The sequence below is a fragment of the Panicum virgatum genome, chromosome 7N (assembly GCF_016808335.1).
Source record: "Panicum virgatum strain AP13 chromosome 7N, P.virgatum_v5, whole genome shotgun sequence".
Lineage (NCBI taxonomy): Eukaryota > Viridiplantae > Streptophyta > Magnoliopsida > Poales > Poaceae > Panicum > Panicum virgatum.
This window is the reverse complement of record NC_053151.1, coordinates 50,284,118-50,296,714: the sequence shown is the minus strand read 5'-3', so window position 1 is coordinate 50,296,714 and position 12,597 is coordinate 50,284,118. Positions and strand designations below refer to the sequence as shown.

The 12,597-nt window shown below is 38.3% G+C and overlaps 2 protein-coding genes across 10 annotated transcripts; one reads left to right on the top strand and one right to left on the bottom strand.

Moving 5' to 3' along the window:
- Window positions 1-202: 202 nt before the first annotated feature.
- On the bottom strand, window positions 203-4,290 carry LOC120682675 (probable replication factor A 73 kDa subunit). Of its 3 annotated transcripts, XM_039964652.1 has the most exons (14): window positions 4,164-4,290; window positions 3,536-3,596; window positions 3,431-3,443; window positions 3,213-3,356; window positions 2,633-2,906; window positions 2,451-2,550; window positions 2,142-2,359; window positions 1,938-2,059; window positions 1,667-1,827; window positions 1,110-1,480; window positions 977-1,041; window positions 803-896; window positions 678-721; window positions 203-521 (listed from the first exon to the last, which is right to left on the bottom strand). In XM_039964652.1, exons 3-10 carry the CDS (start codon window positions 3,434-3,436, stop codon window positions 1,174-1,176), a joined length of 1,332 nt encoding a protein of 443 aa, XP_039820586.1. In that variant the 5' UTR covers window positions 3,437-3,443; window positions 3,536-3,596; window positions 4,164-4,290; the 3' UTR covers window positions 203-521; window positions 678-721; window positions 803-896; window positions 977-1,041; window positions 1,110-1,173. The 3 variants fall into 3 exon arrangements, with proteins under 3 accessions (XP_039820586.1, XP_039820588.1, XP_039820587.1); XM_039964654.1 differs by lacking the exon at window positions 1,938-2,059 and having other exon boundaries at window positions 2,257-2,359; XM_039964653.1 differs by lacking the exon at window positions 3,431-3,443.
- On the top strand, window positions 3,891-12,597 carry LOC120682676. Of its 7 annotated transcripts, none has more exons than XR_005678534.1 (4): window positions 3,891-4,913; window positions 6,911-6,961; window positions 7,136-11,075; window positions 12,263-12,597. XR_005678534.1 is itself a non-coding variant. In XM_039964655.1 (3 exons), exons 1-3 carry the CDS (start codon window positions 4,128-4,130, stop codon window positions 7,184-7,186), a joined length of 888 nt encoding a protein of 295 aa, XP_039820589.1. In that variant the 5' UTR covers window positions 3,891-4,127; the 3' UTR covers window positions 7,187-11,076. The 7 variants fall into 7 exon arrangements, 1 of the variants encoding a protein (XP_039820589.1); XR_005678532.1 differs by having other exon boundaries at window positions 12,000-12,503; XR_005678537.1 differs by lacking the exon at window positions 12,263-12,597 and adding an exon at window positions 11,648-11,927 and having other exon boundaries at window positions 7,144-11,075.

The following is a 12,597-nucleotide window of genomic DNA, read 5'->3' as shown; positions in this document are numbered from 1 at the left end:
CAAGTGCCGAGCAACATCCTTTTCTGGAGTATAAACTAGAAAGGCGTCGCGGCATTGCCGCGATGGCCAGCAGAGGACCCTTTGATTTTAGCAGTTGAGACTTCGATGATGTTTTCCATTCATATAAGTGTGAGGCTGTGATGATGTCAGCAATGAAAGTTTATCTGGAGATGCTTTTTGTAACCATTTGAAGAAATAAAACTGTTAAATAAGCATGGAGTACTAATTCAAATGTTATGGCAAAGACAAAATACTGAGAATTATAAAGTACACAGTCGCTACACTATTCTTGTGGTTGCCTTTGCCAACAGTTAGCAGCAGACAATGGCAGATGACAGCAACAGCCTTTAGCAGGGAGTACAGTAAGGTTTTCAGTTGAGATCCCGCTATGCAAAAGACATCCATTTTGAGAGTCTATAACTATGAGGCTACCAGAATGGTGCTTGTAGTTATTAGATTGGTAGTCTAAATTATAGCTAGCTCCCACGTGGCTTTGCACTCCAAAATATTGCTCCCAGAACCTGTGTACGAAAGAGCAAATCAATTTTAATGGTTTGTTAAAGTAATTAGTGTATAAAGCACTAAATAACAGTTGTGTATGTATAATTTAATTTTTAGAGAGGAATTGAATAATGAGTAGAAATTGGATATTATATCATGAGTTATAGGTATCTCACCAGTGTCTTTGCTGACCAAAATGCTTCCCCAAGAACCTCTTGCGCTTCAAAGTTTAAAACACACACACAGGGAAATAGAGAGAGAAAACACATTCTAAAATTACAGGAAGGGGTTGTTTTGGTACCTTGTCTTATTCATGACGCTTCAGCTTCTTTGTTTTGTTCTCATCGTCTTCCTCGTCATCAGTGTTGTTATGGCTCTCAGTCTGATCCCAAGCACTGCAAATTTATTTTCAGCGGTAAATATTTGAGGATGTTTATTTGCTTGTTATTAAAATATATGCTACAGATATACATACAAAGATTGTCGATCTATGTCCATGTCCTTTATGTCTGCGTACTGTGTGACTTGTGATGATGAAGCCTGCAACAATATTACCATGAGTGATAGAAAATATAATGAAGGGTAAACAGGAAGTTCTAGTATCATACCTCAGTACTTTTTCTTTTGGATGGTATTGTTATCAGCGGTGGTAAATCATTATGCTCGGTTGTGTCAGTGTTGCCTTATTGAGGTCTTGTACCTAATAGTTGGTAGTGTTGCTTGTTTACCATGCCTTTCTTTAATCAAGAGTACCTCGAAAGAAGGATCAATGCTGTGGGCACTTTTCTTGGATAGCACTTTCACTATGAATGTGAATTTGTGTCCTATCCATTGTGATATCTCTGGTGGAATGGTGCTTGGTTCGTACTGTTTTCGTAGAGTTTCAGCTGATTTGCCTATGAGTTCTGCTCCTTTCTTTTCAAAAAACATGAACTCTAAGCTGTGAGTATCATCAGCTCCGACAAATGAAACTTTGTACCTAAAACATGTAGAATTATGAAAATTTAAGATTCTGTGTGAGGAAACCAAGAATTCAGAAACTGAAAGCATTATGTAACGTTGTTAAACACTACTGTGAAATTGAAGAAATAGGGAAGGTGCTGTTAATATTAAATCTAAGATGGCCTATGTACAGACAAACATAATTTACTTGGAGTAATCTTACTTCCAATCAAATTGTGTGCATGGGCAACCACTAACTTTTGTGCACTGATATCCATCTGTGCCCGGAATCATTTTCGAGTAACAAACTTTGCAAGCTTGATAACACCAGTGCTGATTATCCGATATGGAAATTAGTGTAGCTGTGCATTGGTATCTTTCAGTCTGCAGATTGAAACACAGTAGTGAGGTCAAAATTCAGTTTAATTTTGTATATAAATATGTATATATATTAAAAGAATATGTTGTAGTTGAGAAAGGTAAAGTTTTAGTACCCTTTGGGTGAAAGGATCTATTTCTCTAAGCTGGAACAATGTTTTTTTGCTCAAAGTTGTGCTGCATGTAGTCCTCACTTTGTAAGTGAAGTTGCTGAATGGGCGTGACGTGAGGTGGCAGCCTATGACATTTAGTGATGAATATTAGAAAAGTAGAATATTTTTTAATAGAATTGATATCAAAACATGTCATGAAAGACTTACGTTCTTTGGAATTCTTGATAGCAAAAATATCATTTTGATTAATATACCAACGACAGGCTGAAGTTCCACTAAGAAACTTGAAGTTCTCTTTGTATGTTTTCATCAAGGTACCTACAAATATTGCAATAATGTGGTTGCTCTGGCCAACTTGTAGGACTGCCTCACCATCAAACTCAAGAGCTCTTTGTCCTTGGAGCGATAGATCCATTGCGTTTCCCCTGCGACAATGGAAATTAAAAGTTAACATGAGTGAAAGTTACCTACACTATGAGGGTTTATTTATATGTAGAGGTATGTATTGAAAATTACTTATGGTCTTCAAGTTTTATCACTCTACGCATTGTAACATCACCAGAAGCATTGCGCACGACTGCTGCATTTGATACTGCTATAATTTTTCCAATAACATCTGTAGAGACATATTATTGCTTTAGTGGTTGTATGAGAGATGTTGTGTAATATAATATACATGATGAATATGTTACTCTTACGTAGGAAACGATCAGTTCTTCCCACATATTGTGATAGGTCTTCAATTGAAGTTAAGGAGAATACATACTTTGGAAATGTTGTATCATCAGTATCCGCATGTATCATCTCTGTTCTGATTCCAAATTTTAACTTGTAGGGCCCATCTACGACTCTATAGCCCGGTTTAGCCTTTTCCACACCTAGCTTGCTTATATAAACAATGTTCCCTTCTTCTAGATATGGCTTAAACTTATTTATCAACTGTGGTGGTATTTCCGAGTAGATTGCATGTCCCTGTATGTAAAGCAAAATGGTTGTTAGTCGGCATGTCTTAATTTCGCATGACTTCTAAATGATAGGTCTTCTGCTTGCCCAAATAGTAGAATGAGTATATAAGGTTGTTAAGAAAATGTGATTTATCGGTGATTGAGACAACAGAAGTAAAATGACAGGTGAATTTATTCTTGAATCATTTGAGACAGGTATCCCTATTTTTTTGTATTTAGATATAACCATCTACTATATTTAATTAAAATTTATGACTAAAAGTCAAAAGGTAGTTTTTATGACTGAAAAAAGGGAATGAAGTTGCACTATTACCTTCTGATCGATCAGAACCATGTCAAGATGCTTGATGGCGTTCTGTTCACTATTACCTCTATGCTCCCAGATCCTTGAGATCCTCACATGGATAGTAATTGCATCTTTTGTTGCACGAATCTCTGAAATTGGTGTAATCTTCGCCTAATCAGAAATAAAAAATCATGTGTTAGCCTTGTCCATGATTAATATTATTTGCATAAATGTGATTTGCTTACTTGCATTTCCGATCTGTAAGGAAAACACGAATATAATTAGAGGGGATATAGTAATTGCTATCAATCATGCAATCCAACTAACATAAGTTGTTTTTAAGGACATACCCTTATCTCTGCTGTTCTTTTTGAGAAGCTCCCTTATGTCGATTCTTTTTGTTTCCAGATCCTAAAAATGTTATTGGAAAAAAAAAATTCAGTTTTGCAATCCAAACAAGGATTATGAATGTTTGTCAAACATGCAGAATAAGGCAATAGTAGAGGTATAGAAATCTTTGTTCCACCAGATTGCAATAGATAATATTATAGTTACAGATTTCAGGGAATGTGCCAAATAGCAATCTAGGGCTTATTCTGAGCCATTGGCTTGGTTGCTTCTCGGTTTTATCTACGCGCTCGTGCCCACTGGCTAGGGCCTTCGCCAACCTCTAGGTTCGAGCCCCGGCGGTGTGGACATGTTGCGGGCGACGTACATCTAGGTCTGATCGCGCTCGCCAAGTGTAGGTCAGAGCAGCAAATGCAAGGATGGAGGTGTGTGGCAGCTTCGGCGGACTCAGGCGCGGTTGCTGGCCGGACACATCGATAGCGCCATGACCGCCCAGCGCGATGGGACGGCGGCCGGGCAGGTGGGACAGCGTATGGCTATGGCATTAGGAGGAAGGTAATCGTGGGGACCGAATCCAACACCGTTTGAGGAAGAATGAAATCAAGCTATGGAAAGGGAGAAGAAGCGCACCTGTTGCTTCGCTCTTTCTGTGCCGCTGTTGCAGATCGATTTAATCGGAGAGAAAGGGGGGTTGCGAGACTTGTATATTTATACCCGGGGGAGACGAACGGTCGGGGATGCGAGGCGGTGCCAGCTGCAGGGGGCACCGCGGCGGTGCTGTTGGACCGTGGGCTCTTTTTGTGGCGCTCGGCCCCATCGACGGTGCGCGTCGCCGCCTACTTCGGCCAATCGGTGCACCCCATATATCCGCCTCCCTCCCTGCACGCCTCTGCGCTTCCCTCCCCAGGCGCCTCTGCTCCTCTCTCCCGGGCCGCCGCCCGTGCCCCCAGCGTGCCTCCCCCACCGCCCGCCTCTGCGCCTCCAGGGCCGACCGCAGGAGCCAAGGAAGGAAGGAAGGAAGTAGATAGTAGCAGCAGCGGGCCGGGAGATCAGAGGCCCCACCTCATGGCGGGAGGCATGCTCCTGACCGCGCCGCCGGCGCTCGCGGCGTCCGGGAGCCCGTACGAGGCGCTGCGGGTGGGACGCGCCGGCACGCAGGTGGAGATCAAGGGCGCGTACCGCGCCATGGCCAAGCGCTTGGAGTTGAGTGCCGGCCTGCTCTCCACGCCGGGGTGCAGGCCGACGTCTGGGAACGGGACGACAGCGAGCTCGACAACCTGGGCGCTCTCGGTGCTGCGGCACGCGTGTTGCTGCGGACGACGGGTGTGCCGGAGGTGCGGGCGTTGGGCAACCTTCCTGATGCTGCTCCCATGCTCCGAGGTATGTAACAGTATGCACTCCATTTGTTTGCTGAAATGCCTGTGGGAGATTGAAAGCAGTTTTGAGCTAGGGGTGAGTGCTAGGATCCTTATCTATTCAGATGTAACGTAGGGTGAGAACAATGGCGATACTAGTAACTGAATGACAATGATCAAGTCAAAGATGTATAAATTTCAATCACCAACACTCGTATGATAAAGGCGCACAAATAAGTTAGCACCGCAGTGTTCTAGCACAAATTTGTACCACAGAATATATAGCTCTTTTTCTAGCTGTGTGCTTTGAAAATTGTAGGCAACCTTTTTAGACTGCAGGATTTAAAGCTGCTATTTCAGAGACTATTACTTGAACAATTCTATATGCTAATTTCAGTATATTGCCATTCAGTTAACCTGTACTCCCTAGAGACATCTATCTTCCAGCTAACATGGTGTAAATCTGAACTTATTCACAACACTGAACCTGCCATTGCTCACCATTAGGGGGGCACACTAATTGCCTCTGCTCTGCTGCTACTAAACTGCACTTGGACGTGCAACACAGGAGAGAAGCTATGATCAAATAGGCATTACTTTCAAAGAAGAAACGGAACAGAATTTGGCATTGGATATATGCTCTAAAATTACAACTTGTGATTTTGATCTGCTATATGACTAATGTGCCCTAGGCCTAAGTATGCCTACAGCTATTCCTTGGCTGGTAAGCTCAAAGATGGCGTGGCAACGCCAAGCCCATAGTTCAAACTGAGCAATCATCTCACAGAGGCAAAATATTGAACATTTGTTGTGCATATGTGCTCTTAATATACAGAGGTGGGTAGGAGGGCACGTACATGGCTACGACAGCAGACTGGGCAAGGGGCAAAATAGGCGAGCGTCATAGCGTGGCCGCTGGTTCTCCTGCTCCTAGCGTCACATCGCGGCGCCTTCCCGACCAACTAATTGCTTTCTTTTAATCTGCAAGTTCTTAAAAAAGTGTTGTCATGTGGACTTTAATCTATTATATGTAAAATTTCTTTGTAAACAATATTGTTTGTTTTATTTCCACAAGTTCCATCTTCATTTTCTATTCATATTTTCAGTCCACTCCTATCTTTTACTCGTGACACTGCAACATAAAGCTGTCCATGTGTAAATACTGGTTTTCTAAGGTATACTCCTACATTTGACAGTGTTTGTCCTTGGCTTTTATTTATCGTCATAGCGTAACAAACTTTTATTGGAAATTGCCTCCGACATAGGACAAATGGCCAGAGGCAGCCTTTTGTAGTTAGATTTATTCTAGGAATGTAAACTTTATCGCCAATATGTGTACCAGTAATAATAACAGCCTCTATAATGTTTTGCCCTAGGTTTGTCACTATTAATCTTGTTCCATTGCACATACCTAAGCTCTGGTTTAGATTTCGTAATAGCATGATTGGTACACCAATCTTTAGTTTCAGTTTGTGTGCTGCAAAATTATTTGCGTTTAGAATATTCAAATCTTCAATAGGATACAATACATCTGCATCATTGCAAGTATCTGTGCACTTAGATATTGAATCCGCACTGTAGAATTCTCTTTCATCTCCAGGTAATAAATCAAGCATGTAGTCATTGACTTCATCTACTATTTCATTGGTAGTTGCTAAGTTGCTCTATTCTTGATATAATCAGTGTTCTTATAGTTTGATAAGAAATCTGGATATGTTGATTCTACTAGTGCTCTGATTTTATTATCTGCCTCTTTGATTAATAAATCATCTGGAATTTGTACTACTTGGCTGTCGATATTGTCATCTGTGTTAGCTACTGAATCATTTTGTGTGTTTCCATTGCCTATACTTAGTATCCAATTGTTGAATTCATTTAGTTGTTTGTATTCTGATGTATTCATATCTAGTTTTTTTAATCTCATGTTCTCATATAGGTATATTTTTTTGATGTGGTTCCATAGATATGATCGAAATATGGTGGCATTAATAATTTGTGCTCTTGTTCCGTTTTCGATAACAGGTAATATTTGTTTTGGATCCCCTCCCAGTACAACAACTTTCCCCCCAAACGGTATATTCTCTAACTCTGCTTCTCAGATAATATATCTCTTAATGATCTATCTAGGGCTTCAAAACATTGTCTGTTTGTCATTAAAGCTTCATCCCAGATTATAAGATCTGTTTTCACAATAAGGTCGGCTAGCTTTGTTCCTCGCTTGATATCACATATTGACAATTCATCAAGATCAATAGGAATTCGGAATCTAGAGTGAGCAGTACGTCCATTTGGAAGTAGCAAAGATGCAACCCCTGATGAAGCCACTGTGAGTACAATTTTTCTTTTTGCTCTTAAATATGTAATAATGGTATTCCATAAAAATGTTTTTCCAGTTCCACCATGTCCAATAATAAAGAAAATATTTGGCTCTTTATTTAGAACAGAGTTGACTATACTATGGAATGCATTTCTTTGATCATTGTTTAGTTGGTAGTAGAGTTTATTTGATTCTTCTTCTAATTTGCAGTAGTCATAGTTAAGTTCTTCTTCAATCAATTTTTTATTTTCATCGATTCTGTACTGAGTTGTCTTGTGTGGTAGATTATAGGTGTACATGCTAATCCTATTCTTGGCAAATATTTCTTCAAGCTGTTCTAGTAATTTGTCTTGTACCTCTTCATCTGTTGGTGTATATATTACTGGTTGATATTTGTGTACTAAGTATCGCTCAATGTCATCACTCATTTTTCTCCAATTTTCATTATAAAATTTTCGCTCATCTTGTAGATTGCAGAATACAAGCATGGTAAAGAACAAATATCGTAATTGTGATGCTGTTGCCCAATTTGCTGCTTCACTAAATGTATCATGCCATTCCTTGTCAACTTTTAGTAACCCCCTTGCTGCGCATGCTTCCTTGAATGTTTCATACATTGTTCCATTGTATTTTTTTAAGTCATCATAGTTTTTTGCTCCTTTAACTATCATAAGTAGCATCCGTAAATAGAAGCGTTCTCCTTCTATTGGATTTACATAGTACAATCGACCAATCTTAAATTTTTGTTGTCTCTTAGTCCATTTCCTATTTTTTGCATCCCAGGTCCACTCTTGGGGGAATTCGCAGTATGTTAATTTTCTTGCATCTTCATAGTTTTTATTTGCTTCAAACCACTCTGTCAATTTTGTTTTATGTAATTTTGGATCTGTAGCAATTGATTTCAGTTTAGTTGCTTTACGTATTGATACTATATTTTGTAATGGTAAATGCACAGGCAACCGTTCGACTGGTGGCCAATGGTAATGTATGTCGTATCCTAAAAGTCTCCATAGTGCATCTTGCTCACATATGTATCGACAATCTAGGTATTCCTTAATCTCATCAATGTCTTTTAACCTTTTTGTGAACCTTCTTGCTCTCTATTGCAAATTTGTTCAAAGATCACGGTTGCTTGATCTGCCTTTTTGTTATCATATTTGCAAAGATATTTTAATAATTTGCTCTTGTTCACATATTCTACATTTATATGAGCTTGATATTTTTTAAGTAGTTTCAAATTATATGGAACCACCCATCTGTTATCTAAGTTGTGGTTTCCTCTTCTAATATAAATCTTACTGTCGCGTCTGCGATATAGTGTAAACCCATCATCTGTAAATGTTGTTTCATGTCTGAAATCTTTAGGATAATATTTTGAGCATTTTCCTTTTTTCATGCAAGGAGAACTTTCATTTTTGTCACCACAGGGTCCATGCATCATATGTTCAGATACAAGGACATATCCTAAAGGATCTTTTTCTGGATCAGGAATCTCAGCTGATATCCATGAATCAATTATTTCTGTATTGATATTTATTTTTTTATCTATCCACACTAATATATGCACATGTGGCAATCCTCTTTTTTGAAATTCTATTGAATATAAGATAGCAAGTACAGGACCGAACAGTTTACCAGACCAGATATCTTGTATAAATTGATTTAGTTTCATATGGAACACTCTGACTATAACATCAGGTCTATCACTTGGTTGTTCACCAGGTTTTAAAGCACGAATTATTTCTTCCCATCTAGGGTTAAATGTGAACGTTATAAAAAGATCTGGAGGTCCATATACTCGACAAATAGCTATTCCATCATGGTAGTTTTGTATGACAACGTTTTGATCCTGTATGGCTTGATGGTAATAATATTTTCTTACCAATTTGATTGCTATCAGTGAATCCTTTTTCTATTGCATCAAAGACACCTTGCAAATATTCAGCCCGTAGTTTATCTTGGTTTCTAGCTATGTATGCCAATCTATCTTCATCTTCCATTGCACGTGCATATACTATTGCTTGTTTTGATAGCCTTCCGTAGCTCAGAAATGGATTTGGTTGACCTGGTCTGTAATGCATGTGATACTTGTAATATTCATGCATTGTAACATTTTTCCTCTTCTTATTGTTAGTTGCATTATTTTGATTCTCATAATATGGTATACCAAGTTGGAATCCTCTTTCACCATAAGGGAATAGTAGTGGATATTGCAATGCCATATATGCTGGATGGAAAATAGTTATACACTGGAGGCCTCTTTGTTTTGTACTAACTATAATATCTCTTTTATATTTCTCAAGACTTAGGTCACCGACTACTAGCATTGCTAGTTCTTCTATGTGTGGCTTTTGATATTGTACTGCGTCACCTTTTCCTGCTCCTAGTATGCGTATGCTTATATCAATTCCTTTATTTTTGTCAAGTAAATCACGTGCATGTCGAAATATTTTTACCAAAGGATTGCATTTGTCAAGCATATCTTTTAGGTGTTCGACTATAAATGGATTAATATCTGATTCATTTGATTGTTCTTTATTTAGCGCCTTAATTCTATTTTCAATTCCATTCTTTGTGAAAAAAACATATAATTCAGCATATTCTGGTCTATGGCCTTGCTCTGGAAGCAAAGATCCAATGCGATGATGTATTTGTCCGTTTATGCAAAATATGTATGGACCCTCACCTTTGTTAATATCTTTTATTATATTGGCACCCATTGAGGTAAATGCAAATAGACTGTTGTATTGCCTTATTTTTTGAAAGAAATGCCTTGATATTGGATTGTTTTTATTATTGACTAATTGTGAAAGTAGCTCTGGTGGATTTTTGTATGGTGGTATTTTTATCTTTCCATTTTTGCAACAGTTTGTATACACAATTTGTCTATTTCGCTGGCTTTCTCGCTCGTTATGTTCGTTGTACCAAAACATTGCATTGCAATGTTTGCATCTATAGATAGGTTTGCCTAAATATGACCTTTCATTATATGTTTGTTTCAATTGCTCAATATATTCAGTTGAGAAAGATACCATACCTCGACAACTATTCAGATACGAATGGTGTGTGTCTGGTGCAGGTATTATTACCCTTTTATTCTTTTCAGTTGCTTCATCACTGGTCTCATCATTTCTTTTCCTTTTCTTTTTCTGGAGCACTGAAATTCTTTCTTGTCTAAATTTTTTATATTTTGGCTCAATATTTGTTTGATATTTCCTTTTTGTTCGTGCCATTTATGTGCTGTATATATGCCTTGAAATTTTTCTGTAAATATTGTCGCTTATATATATGGAGGCTTACATATATATCAGTTTTATATATCTGATTATTGGTTAGCTTATTTTCGCAGGCTATTTTTTGGGCAACAAATAGTACATCAAGTCGTTAGTATAGTCCTTGAAAAAAGAAAAATAGAAGTGGAGTTGATCTATGTAGTAGAAGAAAGATTCATTGCACAGTACAATCGAAATAGCAACATTAAAATGTGGTTGATGAGAAAAACTGCAGCTAGCGTGAGTAATTGGTGAAGTATTGAGGCAGATCAATACAGGGTAAGCTATTATTTTTTTCCCTACTTAGAGTGTGGAATGTATATTTCTAATTCTATCGAATAGGTTTGTGAAGGATAGATAGCTTAACGCTATTAAATTTCATGAACTCTGGTCTGGGTTATGGCATGAATGTAGTTGGACTTGCAATTGAAGGTCCCTGTGATTCCTTTGTGAAATAATTGTTGGCACATTTCTATGTTTACTCCTTACTTTTCTTGTATCTTTATGCCGTAATAAATTATTTGTGTCATTTGTTCAATTAGGTTGGTGATCAGTCACAGCGACATCAAAACGCACCATCCTTAGCGATCTAAATACGGTGTGTTTATGTAGCTCATGGAAATTTTAGATGCTTTTCCCTCCCCTATTCTCACTTTTCTGTTTGACTTTGTTGACCCTTGTGATAAATTAAATGGTACAAATAGCTAGCGCATGTTTGTTTTAAACATATAGGTATAATTTTTACTCTTACATGGTGTATAATTTTTTCTGCCTGAGAACATAATTTCATCCATGCATCTGCCACGTATATTAAACATATATGGATTCAGTTTATATATTAAGCTGAAACGTGCGAGACTGTGATTCTTGAATTCTTGTGTGAAACGTGCATCTGCCACGTATATAGGCTAGATCTGGCCACTGAGAGCAGCATTGCCTTTAATTGCTGGGCTTCGTTGGACCTGTCCATGCTTTTTGGTTTTTTTAATCAGGCAAGAACACTTGCTTTTTTATCTGGGGAGAGCACTTCATCCTACTTTTTACCCCCTGCTCATTTCCCTTTGATCATTAGCCTACGATAAGAAGTTTGAAATACCCTATGGGCAAAAAATGTTAATACTATCCTATTAAAAATAATATTGACCAGAAGAATCACATTCCTTCTCACAGGAAAAAGATTGGCGGTGAGCACGATATGAGCCCAATAGCTGTACCTGAATCAAGTTCTTTCAGCTACAAGATATGTCTAGTTGGTTGGTGACATGGATTTCAGATTTCTAAACACTATCTTAATGCAAGCTTTAGAGGTTCTCTTTGCATTCACAATGATAGAAAGGTTTGGACATCGATCTCATCACCAACTTATGTGTGATTGATGATCAAAAAAACTTATGTGCATGTCAGTGGACCTTTTTCCATTAATCCAAAATTCATTTTGAAGCACGATGCATACTTCAGACTTCAGAGCATCATTGCTCTGCCGTGTCATTTTTTCACAGTTTTGATTTCAAACATACTGTAGGATTGCCAGATGAGGTTTCATTGGCACTGACCAGTATTGCTTATGAGGCACTTCATGGTGATATTTGACAGTATCAGCGTGAGAGGACACTAAATGGATTTCGTCAAGGGAAATTTATTGTTTTAGTAGCAACTGATGTTGTTGGCCATTGTCTGCATATACCAAATGTTGATTTTGTGGGTTTGCAATCTAATTATTGAGAATCTTCAAATTAAGGGAACAGATCAGCTTACCTGTCGATTTGTTGCTTTGACTTTCTTCAGTGGCGTTGAGTTCCTGATTTTGGGTTAGTGCACGAAGTGGAGAGAAGGAATAGTAGTAGAATGGAGGAGTTGTTGAAGACAATAGTAGAAGATGTACTGATGCAGCGTGTACATATTATATATATGTTTGTTGTTTCCCAGCGGTAGAGTTTTGGTGACCTGTTTGGAACGGTGTGGAACATTCTTTTCAGCGGACGTCTCCCTTGTTGTAACGGGCCGAGCAGACCAGGCCGTTCTGGAAGTTTTATTGCCCATGACAAATTGATTTTGTAAAAATCAATTTTGATTAGCTACTGATAATCAAATTGATTTGTATTTGTGGCTTAATAATAGTA

Excerpts from the sequence above, each read along its gene's own strand:
- LOC120682676 (XM_039964655.1), top strand. The coding sequence starts at position 4,128 with ATGAAATCAAGCTATGGAAAGGGAGAAGAAGCGCACCTGTTGCTTCGC. Across the intron at positions 4,914-6,910 it reads TGCTGCTCCCATGCTCCGAG|GTAATATTTGTTTTGGATCC; the intron begins GTATGTAACAGT and ends TTTCGATAACAG. Across the intron at positions 6,962-7,135 it reads AACAACTTTCCCCCCAAACG|ATCAATAGGAATTCGGAATC; the intron begins GTATATTCTCTA and ends CAATTCATCAAG.
- LOC120682675 (XM_039964652.1), bottom strand. Across the intron at positions 2,551-2,632 it reads AAGAACTGATCGTTTCCTAC|ATGTTATTGGAAAAATTATA; the intron begins GTAAGAGTAACA and ends ATGTCTCTACAG. Across the intron at positions 2,060-2,141 it reads TATCAAGAATTCCAAAGAAC|GCTGCCACCTCACGTCACGC; the intron begins GTAAGTCTTTCA and ends TAAATGTCATAG.